Source organism: Abrus precatorius, unplaced genomic scaffold (assembly GCF_003935025.1).
Source record: "Abrus precatorius isolate BTA unplaced genomic scaffold, Abrus_2018 Scaffold6, whole genome shotgun sequence".
Lineage (NCBI taxonomy): Eukaryota > Viridiplantae > Streptophyta > Magnoliopsida > Fabales > Fabaceae > Abrus > Abrus precatorius.
This window is the reverse complement of record NW_020874406.1, coordinates 16,481,083-16,502,096: the sequence shown is the minus strand read 5'-3', so window position 1 is coordinate 16,502,096 and position 21,014 is coordinate 16,481,083. Positions and strand designations below refer to the sequence as shown.

General features: G+C 33.5%; 2 protein-coding genes across 2 annotated transcripts; one reads left to right on the top strand and one right to left on the bottom strand.

Moving 5' to 3' along the window:
* The first annotated feature begins 4,190 nt into the window (after window positions 1-4,190).
* Window positions 4,191-5,928, top strand: LOC113869458 (dof zinc finger protein DOF2.2-like). The gene is made up of 2 exons (XM_027505780.1): window positions 4,191-4,387; window positions 4,572-5,928. Exon 2 carries the CDS (start codon window positions 4,587-4,589, stop codon window positions 5,607-5,609), a length of 1,023 nt encoding a protein of 340 aa, XP_027361581.1. The 5' UTR covers window positions 4,191-4,387; window positions 4,572-4,586; the 3' UTR covers window positions 5,610-5,928.
* Window positions 5,929-16,790: 10,862 nt separating this feature from the next.
* LOC113869375 (L-ascorbate oxidase homolog) lies at window positions 16,791-20,040 on the bottom strand. The gene is made up of 9 exons (XM_027505673.1): window positions 19,965-20,040; window positions 19,685-19,827; window positions 19,454-19,563; window positions 18,506-18,776; window positions 18,241-18,337; window positions 17,771-18,122; window positions 17,300-17,665; window positions 17,103-17,181; window positions 16,791-16,994 (listed from the first exon to the last, which is right to left on the bottom strand). Exons 2-9 carry the CDS (start codon window positions 19,817-19,819, stop codon window positions 16,791-16,793), a joined length of 1,614 nt encoding a protein of 537 aa, XP_027361474.1. The 5' UTR covers window positions 19,820-19,827; window positions 19,965-20,040.
* Window positions 20,041-21,014: the final 974 nt, after the last annotated feature.

Sequence of the window (21,014 nt, the reverse complement as noted above, 5' to 3'; positions counted from 1 at the left end):
ATCATCAACATCCTCTCTCAATCAATCATGATCTTGATTGACAAATGGTTCTGCAAATCGGAGACATATAGACCCCTTCTTTTTCGATAAGCTCCTCGTGTCATCTCCTTTTGGATCATTTTCTTTCTCTAACTAATTATTCTTGACTTTTATATTACCATCCCGTTCCGAACAAAATTTGGGTGAAAATATATAGTAAAAAGATTATAGACGGCCAGATCAGCAATTTACGCGAAGCAGCTTGTTCACATAATTATGTTACAAATTGTGGTTACTTTGTCATTTCAGTGTCTAATCGATCGATAACACATGCTTACAGTTCACATGATCTCATGTGTGGCAAGTTAGCACATTACATAAAGGTGACGCTCAATTTGTCCTCTTGTTATTAGGTAAAACAGTATAAAGTATTATGGACACTTGGTGAGTACAACATCTAGTCATTCATTACGACTTGAGTCTTGTTTGTAACTATTGTAAAATTTCTACAAACTGCATGCTTTTCGGCCAATTCATGTAGTCATATCATGGAGACCAGTCGTCTCCACCTACGCATACACTCGTGCATCCAATTTTAGTTAGGAAAACGTTTTTCTATACTGTGATATTTATGTTCTAGTTTTAACAACTTTCCTCATAGACTAATATACATTCTAATAATTTTATATCAATTTTGTCACTTCTTAAATATTGTTCTTACAGGGTTTTAATTGGTTTTAGCATGTATATTAGTAAAATATATTTCTAATATAGATATGTACACACAATAATTGTTCAATCACAATGATTAAAGAAATAAAAAAATATTTATGAAATTAAAAATACAAACATAATTAATGTTTATTTTGTTAAGTAAACAAGTTTTAAATGACTTATATATTTTTTAACGTAATATACAATTAAGTCAAATACTCTATTTTAAGGGAAAAAAATATTAAATTACATTGTTCTCTATTCTCATTTAGAAAATTTCATTTCCTTCTCTTGAAAGATTGATAGGTGCTACTGTTAAATTTATTTAATTCAAATGAGTCAGTTAGTGGTGGACAACTATGAATAAACTTCCTCAGTGTTTTTTTTTTCTCTCTTCAACCCATAAGACCGTCGACAACTAATTTTAAGGTTATCAATTGTGGACTTTTTTGTACATGAAATAGTGTTTTGAGCACTCATATTATTGGTTTTGAAAATTCACTTAGAATCTTTATTTTATCTTTTTAGTTCTAAAATCTCATAGTAGAGATTTAAAACTAGTTGCTGATAATGTTGAATTATTAAAAGAAAAAAATTAACTCTTAAAAGTTCGTTTACATTAAAACAAATTGAATTGTTGCATATATTATTCTAAAAAAAGTTATTTTAAAGTAAAAGAAAGAATAATGTAATTTTTATTGTACTTTTTTTGTAAAGTATAAAAAAATTAATAAGAAAATAATTAGTATTACTTTTAGTTTGTTTAGGCATTGTTTGAAAATTTAAAGGGAGAGACAAAGCAATGATTTGAAGGGTAAGGAAGGAGAGGAAAAATGAAAGAAAATTTACTCTTATTTTTGTTGGATGCAAATTAAATTAACAAATTATATCTTACATATTTTTAATTTTCAAAATAAAATTTACATTAAATAGAATAGTAAAATAAATGCATATGATATAGACTTTTCATGTTTTATTGATTAAACAAATGTAAAAAAATATATATATATATTATATTTTATTCTCTTATTATGTTTACCAAACAAACTCAAATTAAATAAATACAAATACGTATATTGATCCAATTATTTATGAGATTAATCGTGCGTGTGAATTTGACCAAGGATTGCGTACCCTATCTAGGAAAATGGCGTGAAATGTGTTTTCAATATTCAAAGTCGTCCAAAATTGGGTTAAAGCATAGATTTTGAAGGAGCAATATGCACGCGATATTAATTCGAGATGGGTTATTAATGCCAGAAAGGTATTTAAAACATAAATTTATTATAAGTTGGATCAGATATGAGTTAATAATTAATCCAAGATGCAATTCACATTTGTGTAAAATACATTTTTATACACGTCGAATCAAATACTTTGTGAGTTGTTACGGTCATATATACCGTTAAGTAAGAATAAATTTTACATCCAAAAGGTATAGGAATATATCTATATTTAATGGAAGACAGGGAGAAAATCAAAACCCTATATCATATCGTGGGTCATGTTTGGTAAAGTGGACCGGAGAATTAGCATAGTAATTAACAAGGAAGCACACTATCATTGCGAGATCGCCCCTACCTACCATCACAATTACGTACGGATTATACTTTTATTATTTTAAAACCATTGTTTATATGTCTAAGTAATCCTATTTCTTCTCAAAATTATTATGTATAGGTTTATTTTTCTGATTTATTCTACCAAAATAGACATCTCCATTTATATCCCGAAGATGCTTGCGTCATAATTGAGTTGGCTCTCATTTTAATATAATGAGTGTAGATGACGGGACATTTTTGGTGTGTGGAAGGAAGGGCTAAATTGAAGGGAGTGTGCAGTGACACATATTTTGAAGTTAGAAGCACTGATGCAGTAGGGACAATCAGCTTTACACGTACTTCCACGTGATTAGCCCTATCCTAGTCTTCTTGAACTTGTCATGATGGTTTTTCGAGCCCCAGCATCTTTTAGCTAGCAAACCTGTTATGCACAAGAGGATTGTTATTTTTTAAAAGCTTCATTACTAGTGTCTTATGACATATTTAATGAGAGTTCTTTTGAGTAAAATATATTTTGATTATTAAGATGGTCAGAATCAAAACATATTTTTTAAAATAAAGATAAAAACATGTGAAATATTATATATTAAAATTGCATGCTATAATTTGTGAAAATAATAATAATAAAGATTAGTTAAAATGTGTAAGAAGGAAAAAAGAAGAATCAAAATCGATTAAATGTTGTGAAGGTTCTGTAAGTATGCATGAATATAGAAAGGGAAATGAAACTGTTCGGATCCTTAGAAAAACAACGATGAGTCTTTATCGGCATTATTTAGTCCCAAGTGGGACAGGCAAAATGATTTCTTCTCCTTGCAATTGCATAATTCATAATTGGTTATGCCAAGACCGCACGTATGATATAATAAGTGTAATGATCAAGGCATTAGCATACCTCTTCTAAATGTGATTGGAAACTTAAGATCAGAGTAATAATGAGTTCTAAGGAATAATCATGTTTTGCCCTCCTAATTTCTGAAAAATATTTAAGTACACAGGGTGCATTATAAGCACTTAAAATACAAATTCACACGTTAAGCATATGGATCAATTAGTGCAAAAGTAATTTAATTTTCGATTTCAACAAAAGTTACTCTTTATTAAAAAAAATACTAATTCAAATGTTATTACCAAAACAGATTATTCATAAAAAATGTTAATTATTAAATTTTTCTATATTGATATAATCTTTATCTTACAAAATTAAATTGTTGGCATAAATGTTACTCTTTTATTTTTCTTTTATGAATTAGTTTTTAAAAAATATTTGTATTTATTTGTTATTTTAAAAAGTATTAACTTCAATTTTTAAAATTAATTTTAGGTAATTAAAAGGAGAAAAAAATATTAAAAAATATCTATTCCATCAAGAATATAAAAGTATGATATTTTTTATTTTTTAAAAAATTACTATTTTTAAATGCTCAAAATCATCACTTAACGTCAAAATTAACAAAATTATAATTATTTATTTTATAAATTATACCCTTGATTTAAAATAAAGAAGTAATTAATTAATAAAAAATCATAAAAACAATGAAAAACATATTATAATTTTTTTAAAATAGGAATATTAAATGTATTCTTTATTTCGTATACAAAACTTTAACACGACAGATGAAGAAAATACAAATTCACACTGCCCACATAAAATATTATATTATTAGTACACTATACTATTAACATGATACAATAATTCTGCTAAATAAAAAAATATACTAATAGAGATATAACTCTAATGACTTTTTCTCTTGTTTTAAGTCTATAAAATTTTGTATGTGAATAAATAAAAAAACACTATTTCTGTAAATTCCTTTTAAGAATGTTAGTGTGGTTTATTTGAATGTATATTTATACACTTACCAACTTAACATTTTTCCCCCTATAATGATATACCTTGTCTTCAAATACAAATTCCAACATTAATAACGAGTTGTCGTTTATGAAATGGATGGCCTAAATAGGAGCTCATGAATCATGGGTGTCTTTCTCTCACATGGAGTCTATAAAAATACTTATAAATAATCATGGCAGTCCCCATTCTATACATTCGTTTGCAACAAGAAGGACCTAACCGACAAAGAAGCTATCCTAGCATAAAACAACCGAGCAACCCAATTGAATTCCCGAAGGTGATTCATCATATAATTCTCTCTCTCTCTCTCTCTCTCTCTCTCTCACTCATTCTCCCCATTTCACGCATACATTAACACACAGAGCAAAACCTACTTTAGTTTCTTTCGCTTTTCTCCACTAACGCAAAAAGACTCACCAGTGCACCACCCTTTTGCTTTTGGTGTTTTTGGATTGTTCTAGATCTAAAAGATAAAGATGATCCAAGAACTGTTGGGGGGTGCTACTAGCCTCATAGCAGGAGAAAGGAAAATCTCCATTAACGGAGGAGGAGGACTTCTACGACCACCACCCACACCTTCTCCAACTTCACTCCCTTCTTCTCCTTCTCCTTCTTGTACAACGAGTGTCACCACTTCCACAACCACAACCCCCGCCTCGTCCACTTCAGACAACCAAAACTTGAGGTGCCCACGATGCGATTCTTCAAACACCAAGTTCTGTTACTACAACAACTACAACCTCACTCAGCCGCGCCACTTCTGCAAGACATGTCGCCGTTACTGGACCAAAGGTGGTGCTCTCAGGAATGTTCCCATCGGAGGTGGCTGCCGGAAAAACAAGAACGCCGGCGTGTCCAACTCGGGGGCTAAGCAAACAGCTACAAAGATGAAAGCGGTAGCCTCTGAGTTTGGAAGGTCATCATCAGGACTTGGTCCTAATAACTTCGACCAAGAGCTTCCACAAACCCCAATTCTTTGGGGTTCACCGCAAAATACTCATCTGATGGCTTTACTGAGAGCTGCCCAAAATCAAAACCCTAACCCTAACCCTAGTCCCATGTCTGTTACTGTCAAGGAAGAAGGGAACTTAATGGGATCGCAGTCCCACGTGGTGAATGAGCCATTACTTGCAAATGGGTTGATGAGTCCTAGAACTCTTGGTTACGATGGAGTTGGACAAGTTCCTTCACTGGGTCTATGCAGTTCTTTTTGGAGAAACAATCAAGATCAGACTCAACAACAAAGTAACGGCTTTGTACTTGGAGAGCATCCAAGCAGTGGAATTCAAGAACTTTACCACAAGCTCAGATCATCTTCGTCAGTGAATTATTGTGGCAGTGATAACTCGCCAGTGTTTCTAGGCAACATGGCTTCTTCCTCTTCTTTATCCAGCATTTTGGAGTCGTCTTCAGTTTCTGGGAACAGTGAATTCGGGTGCTGGAATCCAACCCTTGCCTGGTCTGATCTTCCGACAACAAATGGAGCATATCCAAATTAACCGCAGTAACTGCTTTTATCTTTTTTGTTCACTACTGTTCTTTTTTCTTTTTTTTTTCTCGATATTAGATAGAACTCCTTAATTTATAGTTTATAGTTGATAATCTGTATTTTGGAGTCTCTTACTTTTATGTTTGTTTGGTTGGATTTTAGATGGTTAATGAATATGGATGTGTAGTATTAGATTTTTCTTTCTTTCACTCTCGTGTCTTTCTATCGTTTGCTTCCGTCTGGATGTTTGGTTAATGGTGTTTGTTTTGCTATCTCGTAAGGCATTTCAAGGTCTACCAGAGGGTTTGCAATGAATGAAAAACAAAGTGTTTCTCAATTGCTTCGTAGCGTTTATGCACCTTAATTTACATTTTACCTTTTCAACTTTTTTCCCTTTTCTTTACTTTACCTCTAAAATGCTAATACATATTGTTAAGAAGTAGGCTAGTGGCTAAGAAGTGTGGGTCCTCTATAAAATAAATTAAAATATTTAAATAGTAGGCATCATCAGAATGAAAGATTTGGGGTGTTTTGACGTTATATCAGGGGTAGTAGTCAACCTATATGTTTATAAGAGACTAAAATAATAGAGTAAAGCTGGTCTACAGGAATATATGATCTTGGTAAACACAAAAACTTTAGGGTTTAGTTGTCATGTACATTAAGAAGTGAAGGTAGTGGAGGCATGGTGGGTAGCATATGCAAATGCAAGATTTTGTTTTGTTACGAGAAATCGATGAATCTAATGCAAAAGCAGCCTTTGGAAAAAGTTTCCTCAAACAGCACTTGATTCTTGATGCGGGTTGTGAGAAATCCACCAGTAATTGGTTCTTGACACCGACTTCACTCAACAACTACGCCTGATTTCTGCTTCTCCGGTGTCGCATTAAATTTATTTACTTCCAGGACTGAAAAGAAACGAAAAAAAGTAAAATAAAAATTCTATCTACTCATGGCATTCGCTCAAGTTTAGCAAGAGCTACAGCAACCCTAACTTCGACGTATACTTTAGAAAACATTCTTTAACACAAGTCACATGATTTTTAGTATCTAGGATGTATCTTGTGCAATAATAATAAAATAGAGAGATGAAAAATATCAAATTCAAGTAAGATGGATAAGCAAAATGGATAAGACGCGAGAGTGTTATTTGTGATAAATAGGAGTTGAGAGAAAAAGATTATTGCACAACTGTTAGATTTGTGATATTATATAGGTAAAATTAAATGTTGTTAACGGGAAAATATATGCAATGTAGTAGAGATAAGCACGTCGGGATATCACCCTTGAGTAGAAATTATAGTAAAAATTTACCTAATTAGGTGGTTTTACCATGTGCAAGGAAATTTGTAAAAGTTATAGTAAGAAAAATATATCAAATGAAGAATATCCTAACAGATAGAACTATGAGAAAATTGAAACAAAAAATTATAGAAATTAGATGTTAATAATATGTCTATAGACATTATTTACATTATGATATTGTTTAATACATTATGCTAAAGGATGCACTTGAATTGATTTGAATTGATAAGAATCAAAATGATCAGAATAAAATAAAAGAATAAAAATAAAATGTTTAATTCTGATCGGAATTGAATTGGAAAATTTTTATATTGACCAAAAAAATTTTCCCATCGTGATGAACGTCTCTAAAACGAATATAAAAGAATATATTTATCCATATTCAGTCTAAAACAATTCATTATTTTAATTAATTAAAAGTTAAATATGGTTGTATCCTTACTCATTTTAGAGATAAACTTGTCCGGAAGAAATGTTTTCTCACAACAAAAACACATTATTAGTAATAAGATGTACAACCTTAAAGCAAAGAATCAAAAGGGGAAAAAATCAATGCAAACATGAGGTATCATTTATATATGTGTGTGTGTTTATTACAAAAATACCATATTATTTTTGTTTTATTCTAACTTTCAAAAATATATACAAGAAAAAAATTAATTGAAAACATAATTTCAATATTTTTATATAAATTTTTTTAAATATATATATATATATAATAATTATATAATTAAAATTAAGAAAAAAATTTCTCAAATCAAACACCACCTAACTTTACCTTCCCCTCTTAATCTCATGGGAAGACTCCCGGTCATGAATTCAGCCACCTCAAAATCTTTTAATCCGTTAGTCCATCCTATCAAGCAATATCCAATTTAGTCAAAATTCCAATTTAGGCTTTTTCAAAAGTTGGGCCTGTTGAAATGGACCGCAAGCCTTAAATTGGACCCAGCTTGATAACGAAGAGTGGCTACAGTTGTGAGAACATGCTGTTTGAAGTGTAAACGACATGTTGACCCAAAAACAAAATAAAAGGAAGTGTAAAACGACACGAAGCAAAAATGTAATGATTTGAGGTTGCTATATATTGCTCGTGCAAGAATTACTCCCTTCTTGTCAATAGGATTTGACATAAATTTCATATGTCGATGGAGATTCATGCATGGCTAATTAATTTCCTTTTTCACCGGTAAATACAGCAAAATCTTTTTGGGCCGTTTATGAAAAAAAAAAAAATAGTAACAGGAACACTTGCCGTTTGCAAATGTCCAAGATATAGTTTGCTTAGTACCTTCAAAAAAAATTTGGAATTGTATTAAGAATAATTCCATACCAATGATAAAACACTTGACTGCTGACCTTGTCGCCTAGAATGATTTAAATAGTTAAATACTCTATATGATAAGCTTCAATAAAGAGTGGAGTTATTATTTTTGTTCAATTTTGATCCCTTTGAACTTTAATGATGTAACTCATAGAAACAAAAAAAATAGAGTGAATAAGAGATCAAGGAAGAGAGACGAAAGCTTATGTTTAAATGGAATGCTAGAAAATCTGTTGATTCAACATGGATATTAACCCTTTTATACATGTACAAGACTTTTTACTCTAAACAATTACAGCTAATACATTTTTTATTGATTTGAATTATACTTAACAGCTCTTCCTTAATTCAAATCATTTAATGTTTTCATTCTTAACATAGTTCTTAGGTTTTCGAATCTTTCAGGCCTCAAAGCCTTAGTCATAACATCAGCTAGCTGGTTATGAGATCTACAGAATTCCACATCTACTGTCCCTTTACTGACTTGGTCTTGCAGGAAATAAAACCTTGTATCAATATGTTTGGTTCTGCAGTGTGTTATAAGATGTTTAGCTAGATTGAAGGGAGACTGATTATTAATTAGTATCTTCACCCGCTTTACTTCGCTTAGCTTCATTTCTTCAAGTAATGATTTCAACCAAACAGCTTGGCATGCTCCAACTGCTCTTGCTACATATTCTGCCTCACAGGTTGATAGTGCTACTACATCCTATTTCCTTGAGCTCCAAGATATCGGAGTCCTGCAGTACATGAACACATGTTCAACAGTACTCTTCTTCTCATCAAGATCTTTCTTTCTAATCTGAGTCAGTGAACCCAATCAAGTCCACATCCATGCACTAATAACTTTTTGGCAAGTGCACCAAATCGTTGAAGTAACAAAAGATTATCGTCCACAAAGATTAATATTAAATACCAAACCACAAGAATGACACTAGTTGGGTCACTTAAAAACAGAGTAGAAATAGAGCGAAAATTAATTAAGTGTAGAATTATAAAAACTAAATTAAAATGCTGGAAATTAATTGTATAATATGCAAAATGAGAAACTAGATTTGGAAACACAAAGTAAATTAACTGCAGAATGTAAATATTATGATTACTCAGATTGGGTCTGATAACAATTTAAAGTAAGTTGAGTTCAAAATTCCTTATCCCTTTCTCCTTGCATACAAAAAAATTTATAACTCAAAATACAACTTCATCTAATGATCAGATTTTCTAAAGTACCCAACCCCAATTCCTTGGTAATTAGTTCTAAAATGAAATTAGTGTCCTAATTCCTTAGATACAATTAAAGACATTCAGCATTAAGAATTAAATCCATTGACCACATCATCACAAATTTCTATTCCTAGATAATTTATAATGAGCAAATTAATCCCAGTCCAAAAAAACTTACTACTTTCCAATAATAAACTCCTTTTTATCAACCCTATTCATGTAAAATAAGGAAGCATTAAGTTCAAAATTAAGATGTTAGATTAAAGCATGGATCTTGAGTTATATCCAGTATTAGTTCATTGCAAAGGGCAAAGGTATAAGTTAATCATCACTCAACCCAAAGAGATCTAGCTAGCATAATGCAAAGAGATAATATAAAACTGAAATATATTGCAAATACTTAATTCATGTTTACAGAAAAGCTTACAGCAAGTGGATGAAATGATAAAGTTATTGTTTCAGTACATAAACCAGAAAAAATGAGATGAAATTCAAGTTCCCATAAGAATCCTCTAGCAAAGATGTAAAGAAAAATACCCTAGCTACCATATTCTACATAAGCTGTATGTAAAACCTAGGTTTTTGCGCTCTGAAATCGTAAAAGACAGAAAAGTAAAAGATGCCAAGATGCTGCCTTTTCAGAAGTTTTTCGCTTTTATATGCTCAGTCAGCAGTGTGTCCCCATAATCAGGAATTTGTGTCCCCACAAATGAGTCCTGCAACACTCATCTTTTGCTCTTTAAGTTTAATTGCAATTTTCTTTCTAATCCCTTCAAAATAAAACTGTCAACCTTCAGAATTTGAGTGATTCATGAATTTTCTAGCAAATACAACATTCCATTGAATTTCTTAATTAATTGCATTAACTTATAATTCAAATTCAATGAAATATGCCTAAAAACTTTAAATTTTCTAGATGAGTTAGTGACTCATCATGCAATGTAACGCCCCAAATTTTGTGATATTAATTTTGATAATTATATAAAAATAAAAGGTATTTTCATGTGTGCATTTTAGAGATGTGATGTGAATATGTTTTGTGTGTGTGTGTGTGTGTGTGTGTGTGTGTGTGTGTGTATATATATATATATATATATGGGTGGATGTATGTTTGAATTTGACTGGTTGGGCTGAGTGCAGGGCAATACACTGGCAGTTCTCGCTGCAGCGAGAGGGCCCTGGGAGAAAGGACCAGAACTATCGTCTTCTCGCTGTAGCAAGAGAGCAACAGTCTGGGGTGCATTTCTGGGTGTAGTCTCGCTGTAGCGAGATTCTACAAAAACCAGAGTGCAGTTTTCTCTTATTTTTTCGCTATAGCGAGGGGGCGTGTCGCTGCAGCAATGGGACATCGCTGCAACGAGAATATCTCGCTGTAGCGAGAGTGTCGCAACTAGAGGGGTATTTGAAGGGTTAGAGTTCGAGAAGAGGGTTATTTTCACGATTTTCCTCTCTCTCCTTCACGATTCTCTCTACCCAAACCCATTCCTACCGGTTAAAAGCCCTCCAAGACTGATTGGAAGCTAGATTGAGGATTGGGGAAGTGTTTGGAGCTCTTGGAGGTAAGTTCTATGGCTAGGGTTTTGGTTTTCGTCCCTTACTTTCATTTTCTGAGGTTTTCCTTAAATTTCCTTGAAATTTTTGTGTGCTTTAGGGACAAAATCCATGTGGGGAAGCGATTCCATCAATGTTTCATGTCGGGTCTTCTTTTTTAGGTAAGGGGAGTACTTTACTTTAGTTATCTTTGTTAGGAATGAGTTTATTTGAACGAATATAGTAATGTGATAGAAATAGGAGATAAGGTTATGTGTATTGATGAATCGTACGAATTGGGTAGAGTGTAGAGGTGTCCGACCTCCGGCATATTGTGTGAAATTGAGTGATGTGCTTCTGTTGGTTGCCAGTAGATGTAAGGAAATGATGTGAATTATGTACTGGATGTTGTGAATGGGTATGGGCACTCGTGCCGTATTATTGAATGAACTTTGTGTGAAAAGGTGGGCCCGAGGGCCGTGTAATATGAATGGAAATAAGCTAGGGGCCGTGTGTCTTGAATGAATTGTGAGCTATGTGTTGTGTGTGCTATGAAAATGAAATGTGGGCCTAGTGCCATAACTGTTAATGTGGGCTATGTGCCGTATATTGAAATGTGTGTGACTGAGGCGTGCAACGCCGTTGTAATGTGTTGTGAATGGTTCAGCGATACACTGGGAGTCTGAAAGATGAGGACGGTAGAAATACCTTGGGGAAGAGGGAGTAGTGGTGATACCAACTGTGGAACGGGTGCACCACAGGCCACACACTCTCTTCATGACTAGACTTCTGATAATTACTTTTGCTGAGCGACCCCGTGACTGCCCACAGGGTATCCGTGAGGTGGAGGTAACCAGCGACCATTCATGGTGTAAATCTGTGATCACAATGTCAATGTGAGTGTGGCTAGCGTGCGTATGCATGGGTTCATGATTTATGCTTGTGGATGTGATAATGTTACCTGTGCCTGTATTTGTTTAATGTATTGAAAATGTGCTGGAGGTGAGACTCTATGCTTAATTATATGTTTTGTTAGTGTAGAGTATTCACCCTTATATTTATTTTTTAGATAATCAAGACGATCAGCACCGGACTCAATGAATGGATGGATGAAACTATTATAGGACTTAGAATATTATTTTAAAAATTGTTGTATTTGGAATAAGTCCTATAGCAACTGTTCGATATAATTTGTAAAGTCTTTCTTTATTTAAAATGCTTAATGAACTTGGATTGAAAATGGAAATTTTATCATTTTAAAAATTTGCGAAATTCTCTATTTATTGAAATTAAATTAAGGTGTTACATGCACCTAGCCTCATTTGGATATAAAACTCCAAACTCTGAAGTTCCTTGCACATACCTCAGTACATGCTTAGCTACTAGCATGTGAGAGGTCTTGAGTTTTTCTATGAATCTGCTGATGATTCCAACTGAGTAACAAATATCTGGTCTACTATTACATAGATACCTGAGTGAACCTACTATTTACTTGTAAATAGATGGATTTGCAAGTTTTCCTTCTTCATTTTTGGAGAGCTTCAAACCAACTTCTGCTGGTGTCACTGCTAAGTTGCAGTTTTCCATCTTAAATATTTCAAAAACACTTCTTACATACTTCCTTTGGTGCATGAAGATACCCTACCTAGTATGAACAAACTCCAGACTTAGAAAGTGACTTACTTTTCCTATGTTTGTCATTTCAAATTCCTTTGTCATCACCTTCTTGAAATCTTCAATGTCTCCTTTATCTGACCCATTTACTAAAAGATCATCAACATAAAGATACAACACCAGTATCCTAGCAGTAGAAATGTGTTTAACATAAACACCATGTTCAGATTTTCACTTTAGAAATTTTTGTTATGCAAGGAAAGCATCAATCCTCCTGTTCTATGCCCTAGGTGACTGCTTTAGATCATACAAAGTCTTTCTCAACCTATATACCTTGTGTTGCTGATCATGAATCTCAAAACCTGGAGGTTGGCTCACATAAACCTCCTCTTCCAGCCATCTATTTAAGAATGTTGATTTCACATCTAATTGATGAAGTGACCATTCTTTATATGAAGTTATTGCAACTACCAATCTGATAGTTTCTAGCCTTACTATTGGTGCATAAACTTCTCCAAAATCAATGCTTCGCTTTTGAAGAAAATCTCTGACCACCAATCTTACTCTATACTTAGCAACTTTCCCATTAGACTTTTCTTTTACTTTGAAAACCCATTTTACATCAATAGGTTTCTTATGAGAAGGTAGATTCACTAACTACCAGGTCTGATTTCTTTCAATTGAATTTAGCTCCTCAATCATTGCATTCTTCCATCTTGTCTCCTTAATTGCTTGGTCAAATGAGACTGGTTCTAGCTCCGCTAGTAATGCTAAGTACACCATCTCACCATCTTCATTTATTTCATTATCCTTCATGATCTAATAGTCATTGAATCTTTGTGGCATTTCTTCCTGTCTCTGAGGTCTACTAGGAGGAATCATAGCTTCCTCTCCCTGGAACAGATGCTCATCTTTTACAACACCCTGATTTGGAATGATTTCTGCACCATCATTATTTCCTGAAGGATTCTCTCCCTCATAATTCATCCAAGTCAACCTTGATTTTTTTTGTGATTGCGGATCCCAGTTCCATCCTCTAGATTCATCAAACTTTACATTTGCAATTATAGCAACTTTGTTTGTTTTTGGATCAAATAACCTGTATACACTAGTGTGATGATAGCTAATTATTAGGTTCACTTTTGTTATCTAACTTCTGCCTTCTCTGATCTAGAGTATGTTTGTAGCACAAACAACCAAAACGTTTGAAATGTGCTATAGTTGGCTTCTTCCTTGACCAAGCTTCTCTAGGTGTTACTCCATGCAACTTCTTAGATGGGCTTCTATTCATGAGATAGGCAGGTATTGTTACTGCATATCTCCAAAACTATTTAGGAACCTTGTAACAGTTCAACATACTTCTAGTGATATTCATCAGTGATCTATTGAGCCCCTCAGCTGTGCCATTATTTTGGGGAGTGTAGGGTAAAGTTACCTCATGAATAACACCCTCATTCAAACAGTAGGATTCAAATTCTTGGGAAGTGAATTCACCACCATCGTCTATCTTGAGAGTTTTTATACAATACTTATAAATATTTTAAAAACATCAAACGCCTCTAGTTTTCTTTTTAACAGGTAAATTCATACTTTTCTAGTAAATTCATCAATAAAATATATAAAATATCTATTACCTCCAAGTGTCTTAGTCTCTATTGGCCCACAAACATCTGAATGGATCACCTGCAGAGCTACTGTTGCTCTATATAAAATTTGATTCCTGTAAGACTTTTTAACTTGCTTTGACACACAGCAACTCTCACACTTCTTTTCTAGTACATTCAAGTGAGACAAGCCTATCACTAATCCTTCAGATTGCAGCTTCTTCAGACTTCTGAAGTTTAAATGTCCATATCTCTTGTGTCATAACCAACTCATACTATCTTTAGTTGCTGATAAGTAATTTACTTTGTGATTTATCAGGAGTTCAACCTTGAAAGTCCTATTTTTTTTTTAATAAAGGAGTTTTCAAGATGAATCTACTCTTCTTGTCAAACACCTTTAGGGCATTGTCTTCCAACACCATCCTATATCCTTTCTGTAACAATTGACCAAGACTGAGTAGCTTGCTCCTTATGGTTGGCACATAGAGAACTTCAAAAATGCAAGAAGTTCCTTCATCTTTCTTCTAAATTAGCATAGTTCCCATTCTTTCAGCTCTGATGATACTATCATCTGCAAATCTCACTTTACTCTTGATGCTAGGATCCAAATTAACCAACCAATCCTTTCTTCCAGTCATATGGTTATTACAACCAGTGTCAAGATACCATGCACTTTCTTCACTACTACCTCCTTCTAATGCAATGGTGACCATCAACATCACATGATTATCCTCTGAATCATCTTTTTTGACCAGTTTGGCCTCATCATCTCGAACTGTAGGCCTCTTAGGGTTCTTACACTCTTTTGCAAAGTGAATCCAGCCTTGACAATTGTAGCACTGCACATTCTTCTTATTACTGTAAGCAAATAGTGTCTATATTGCTTCCTTTTTTGCAGTTCTTTCATTCAGCCTCTGTTCATGTGCTTGAAGAGAGTATTGCAATTCCTCGAGAGTCAATTTTTCTGAGTCCTTTGACTCTTCTATAGCCATAACTATATGATCAAACCAGGAATGTAAGATTCTGAGTACCTTTTCCACCATAGATTGCTCCTTCAAATCATCTCCACAGGTACCCATCTGGTTTGTGAGGATTTGCATGCGACCAAGATATTCAAAAACGTTCTCTTTCTCATTCATCTTCAACATCTCATACTACCTTCTTAAATTCTGCAATCTGATTTTCTTCAACTTCTCATATCTAGTATAAGACTTAGCAAGAATTTTCCATGCTTGCTTTGCAATTTTTGCATATGCAATTTCTCAAAATTAACAGCATCTACACATTGATAGATGAGAAAAAGTGCCTTACAATCACATTTCTTGGCCTCTTTGAACAATTTCTCTTGAGCATCTGAAGCAAACTTCTCTGAGTCTTGAACTGCCATTTGGACAATGTTAAGAACATCTTCCAAAAATCACTTTCATTTTAATGCATCATTTGTCATAGTTCTTCCCATCCAAGATTGGCATGTGCACCGAAAAGCCACTGTTCCCATTCATCGACGCCATTGTTGCAGCAGAAACACGTTCCAAGACACATGAACCTAATGCTCTTGATACTACTGTTCGAGCTTAATCCCTTTGAACTTCAATGACGTAGCTCACAGGAACAGAAAAATAGAAAGAGTGAATGAGAGATCAGGGAAGAGAGACGAGAGCTTATATTTAAATGAAATGCTAAAAAATCTGTTAATTTAATACAGATATTAATCTTTTTATACATGTACAAGATTTTTTACTTTAAACAATTACAGCTAATACATGTTTTATTGATTTGAATTATACTTAACAATTTTTACTTATTTTAGAATTGTTAGTAAATATAACTGATAGAACAGGCACAATTTAGATGAAATTCTTATGAACTATCTCCATGTACAAAGCAATTCAAGTCTTAGTTTTGCACAATAGAAATAATGGTTATTAAACCCTTTATACTCCCAACCCAAGTCCTTTTTTATAATGAAAAAAAAAATGTAAATAGTGATGGAATAGGATCGGTAACCATGTACTGAGGAAAGGTTCATCCATTTTCTTAATGACATTCCCATGTACATTGGCCGTGGATAAATAATAATAATAATAAAAGGTTTTCCCAAACTAAATAATCCTACAATTTTGCTAACAATGATTATGATTTCTTAGAGTGAGAATTCAATAGTAGTAGGAATTGCTTGAAAAGGATCTGGCGACCAGACCTCCCTTTGTTTTTGAAGTACTGGCATTTACCGCATGGTGATTATAAGGTACTATGAACAATTGAATCCTAATATATATTGTGCTTAAAATTCGGCCAGGTAAAAATCAATTTGATAGCTGATCAAAATAAAAGCAACCAAGTCTAAACGGGTTTCTTCACAAATTATAACTGTAAATAATTATGAATTCAATTGTTGACATATAAATGAGCAATGAAAAATTAATACAAGATTTTTTTCTCAAATACAAGCTAGACTATAAGAAATTTGAGAAATTAACTTCTCCATCTATTTCCTTTCTTAAAAAAGAAAAAGAAAAAAAATCTAATTGTAGTCAAGCCCTCATGACTAGAAAATACAGCAACGAAGAGGAGGTTGATAGTTGATATACTAAGGGTGATGTCCAACAGCTTTGCCACAAAGCAGGACATTATTGGGAATTTCATATTCATTAGCAAGGCTGTGCTGTGCATTCCACACCCTGAGATAGAATTGCTGCCCAAGATATTGCCTCTCCCATATTGCTGACCTCATATTCCACATACCTTGGTTATCCAATGACACCAATATGGCAGTCCATGAGTTTGGATACACCTGTATCCATTTGAAACACACCAATTAAGCATAGCAGAAAAAGAAGCAAACAAGTAGGCACATTCTATTAATTATTATAAGGAATAAGGCACTTTCTTGTTTAGTTACCTGTGCAGTGTGTCTAGTAAGGGCATCCACTAGATTATAGGTTTTTCTACTGGCATCTGTCCACTGGCCAAAACCATAGCTGCAATTATGGCAATAAGCATCATTAGAACTCTCTTAAGCTAATTATTCTAAATTTCTTCTACCAATAAAAATATATATTGATAGATAGAAAACTTAAATCTAGGAAGCTGACATACCCAATGACCCAAAAATCATAACCATCAAGATGCCAAGATTGCATGGTGTTTTCATTGTTCTGGAAGATAACCTCAATAAAATCATGGAGAGAAGTTGGCAATACTGAGGTGCCTATGTATGCGGGACCAGTAGAGGGATTGCTTTGAAGTAAATTCATATTGAAGATTCCAGCAATGTTGAAGTAATCAGCAAGCTTGAGAGGGGTATCAGGGTTTACATAGGAAACCTTGTTAACAGCATAACGGAGTTTTCCATTAATCAAAGGTGCTGAAGTGGCCAATTTAAATACTTTTGTTGGAGTTATCTTCCCATAATGAAATGATCCTTGTGGGTTAGGCCTAGCAGCATTTGCTGTCAGATTCCATCTGCAGGAATATGTTAAGAATATTAAAATCTACACAAAAAGAAAAAGACAAAAAATCAAAGGAAATATCAAAAAGGCTTTTTCTTCATTGGGTTTTAAGAATGACCTGTAGGTTCTAGCTTGCCTCATAGACCAGTCATAGCCATATTTATCAGCAGGGGGAGCAGGCAAGGATCCTGATGCTGGAGAATTAGAATTTGAATAGTGTAGCACTGAAGTGGTGGTGAGAGGTGTCTCGCTAAATCTTGTTGAGGCAACAATGAAGTAGTCCTTTGGAGGCTGATTTAAGGTTACTAACACAGAAACGGATTGGCCAACATGAACATCAAGTGAATCGTATAGGTTCTGTATAGTGTGTGATCCTTCAACCTCAACTAGTTTGAGGGTATGACCCTGAATTCTGAAGTTAATTGAGGTTGACAAGCCCACATTTGAGATCCTAAACATATAGGTCTTTCCTGAATACAAAGTAAAAATACTGTTGGTAAAAGCAATTTTGAGTTTTGACAAAGTTGAACGTATCACTTAGAATTTGTGTATATTTGAACATACATATCCTTTAAAAAACAGACTTACCCTGGTTACCAGTGAAGCTAGAATGAGCCTGGCCATTAATAAGGAGGCCATCTGGAAATGCAAGAGATTTTCCAGAATCTAAAGATTGCCTTAATGTCTGAAGATATAATGAAATGAAGTTAACAACAGGAAACAATAGGAATTTTAATTAATTTACTCCAATCTCAGATTCATGTACGCAAATATTCCTAGGGAGTACAAGGCAGTATGAAGGATATTCCGAAATAGTATGTTTATGAGAACGTAAAAAATCTTAGCTTCTCACCTTGTGGCTGGTCTTGTACCAATCCCCAATGAGTAAAGTAAAATCTCCATCAGGGTTTGGATAAGGGATTGGGATGACAGATCTATGATAAACATTGAGTCCTCCAAACCCTCCAGATGCTTTATGCAGTTGAGTTGATGGAAAGTATGTATAAGTGCCAATCTGATCCTTGGCCTGAAATTTGTAAGTGTAATTTGAGTTTGGAGGAATGGGACAGTTGGTTCCCAAAACTCCATCTTGCCATGAATTTTTCCGTTGTTTAATGCCGTTCCTGTTTTGTGACAACAATGTTAAACCATGTTCTCAAAGAAAATCTAAAAACCAAATAATATGAACAAGGAAAAAAGAATTTTAAATCCGTTTCATATGCTATTACTGTATAACACAGCATCTTGAAACAACGTGAGAACTTTAAAAACACATTGGAAATCTTCAAACCTCTTTTCTTTTGTCCACTGATAATAATAATAATAATAATAGAGGTTAAAAAAAAAACAGTTGAACAATCGGCTTAGTGGACAGCAATGCAGCTCTTCGGGCTACTTTTAGGCAAATATGTCTGCTCTTTTTACAAACCTTAGGATATTCAATCAATGTACAGAATATCATCAAAAATCATGAAAACGTAACTTTCTTAAAGCAAAAACCTCCATTGCAACAAAAAGTTGAAGGGATGTACGAAAATTATGGAAGTTAAATAGTAAATGTTCTATATAACACAAATGACATTCTTCTTCTCCAACTCTTTTCATCCAAAAGGTTTGAAATAATAAGATCTATCACGATTAAGCAGCTAGAGACCACAGATTCCCTTCAATTTGAATAGGACAGATACAAATGCATAGAAAGAAACCACAAGTTAAAATATACACAAAAGGGAGTCAATGCAGACCATAAAGCACAGAATTTGAGTCAAGAGACAAGGCACCGAGAAGCATAGAACCATACCAAGTGAGTAGAAATGGCTCGTCCAACTTGTTGATAAGGTTCAGAATTACATTGTCATTAGTCACCAAGTCTAATCTTGGCCCAGGAAACTGACCATTTATAAGAATAACCTTCAAAGAGTAAACATTAAAACATCAGAATCAAAGTTCCAATGAACCTCTCTAGAATGTAGTAGCATAAAGCAATCCAAGAATAGATCCTAGATCCAATAAAAGTAGATTGGTTACCCACCTGCTGGGGACTGCCCAGTGGAGAAAGAGTCCCATAAGTCACAGTCCATGTGTAGAACTTGTATGCATCTTCTGCTTGCACACTTAATAATGCAACAACAAAGCACAGAAGATGTAGCAAACTAGTGCTTCCCATTGTGTCTACTGAAAATGACATTTGAAAAACACACTCACATTACTTCACACTTCAGAGAAAACGAAAGAAAAAATGCTGGGAACTAGGAACTACAAATGAAACATTATCTTTGAGTTTATATAAAAGGAAACAATTTGGAAGTTACCAGATCTGGGTTTTGCTGGAAGAGTGACTTACTCCAACACTTACTTACACCCGCTAAGATTAGGAGCCGCCTTAATATATACAAAAATGAAAAGGAGTGGTAAAACATGATTGTATTGCACTTGTTAAAAGATAATTATTATTTTAATAATAATTTGAGGATTTTGTTTGTTTTTTAAGATTGCAAATTGATCATTCATGTTCGGCGCGTTTCACGCGTTTCCGCGTTAGTTGTTGCTTCCAGCTAACGAAATACTATGCCTCTACGAATTATGTCTTCTTAACGTAGAACATAAAACATTATATTAAAGTGAACTTTGAAGCCTTCTCCAAACTTAGTACCCTCCTAAGTATTGTAACAAAACTTATTTGTTTTTTTTAAAGTTGTAATATTAGACAAATAATATTACAATGTGGATTTGTTTTGCGTAAGGAACATAATTTAACTCTTTTAGGCAACTCTGCCCTTGTGAAAATAGGGAAGTATCCATAAATTTCATTCGAGTTTACACTATCATTATACCCCCCAAAAAGAAAAGTTTCGATCTATTAAACTATAACTACTACATAATACTCCCAAAAAGATGACGGGTAGTTAATGTAAGTGACTAATTGTCAAAAAGAAAAGAAGCACCGACAAGGCAATTATTTTGAATTTTGTTGGGAGTGATTTGACGAAGATATTTGTATTTATAATATTCCATAATGTTTCAAACTACGTCCATGTGAAGTTCATAAAGGGTGCAAAGAACAACTTCAATGCAGTATAATATATATTTTTTTAACTACTTGAATTTAAAATGGGAAAATTTTATAATAATATAAGGTTGAAAATAAAACAAAAGTGAACAGAAGCGAAGAGATGCCATGATCGCAAGTGCATAAAATTGTAAATTAACCAACCGACCGAGAAGCGAATAAAACCTCAACTAGATTTCTAAACTACTCTTTCAATAATTTGAAGTGTTGATTTAAAAATTAGAAAATAATTTAAATGTATTGTATCATAAAAGTGTATTAATTATTTAAAAAAATACAATCAATATAATTT

What these genes read in the sequence shown, in the direction of transcription:
- LOC113869375 (XM_027505673.1), bottom strand. Translation starts at nt 19,819, where the DNA reads ATGGGAAGCACTAGTTTGCTACATCTTCTGTGCTTTGTTGTTGCATTA. An exon ending in CACTGGGCAGTCCCCAGCAG is followed by an intron (nt 19,564 to 19,684) that starts GTGGGTAACCAA and finishes TACTCTTTGAAG; the next exon opens with GTTATTCTTATAAATGGTCA. An exon ending in GAGCCATTTCTACTCACTTG is followed by an intron (nt 18,777 to 19,453) that starts GTATGGTTCTAT and finishes GTCACAAAACAG; the next exon opens with GAACGGCATTAAACAACGGA.
- LOC113869458 (XM_027505780.1), top strand. Translation starts at nt 4,587, where the DNA reads ATGATCCAAGAACTGTTGGGGGGTGCTACTAGCCTCATAGCAGGAGAA.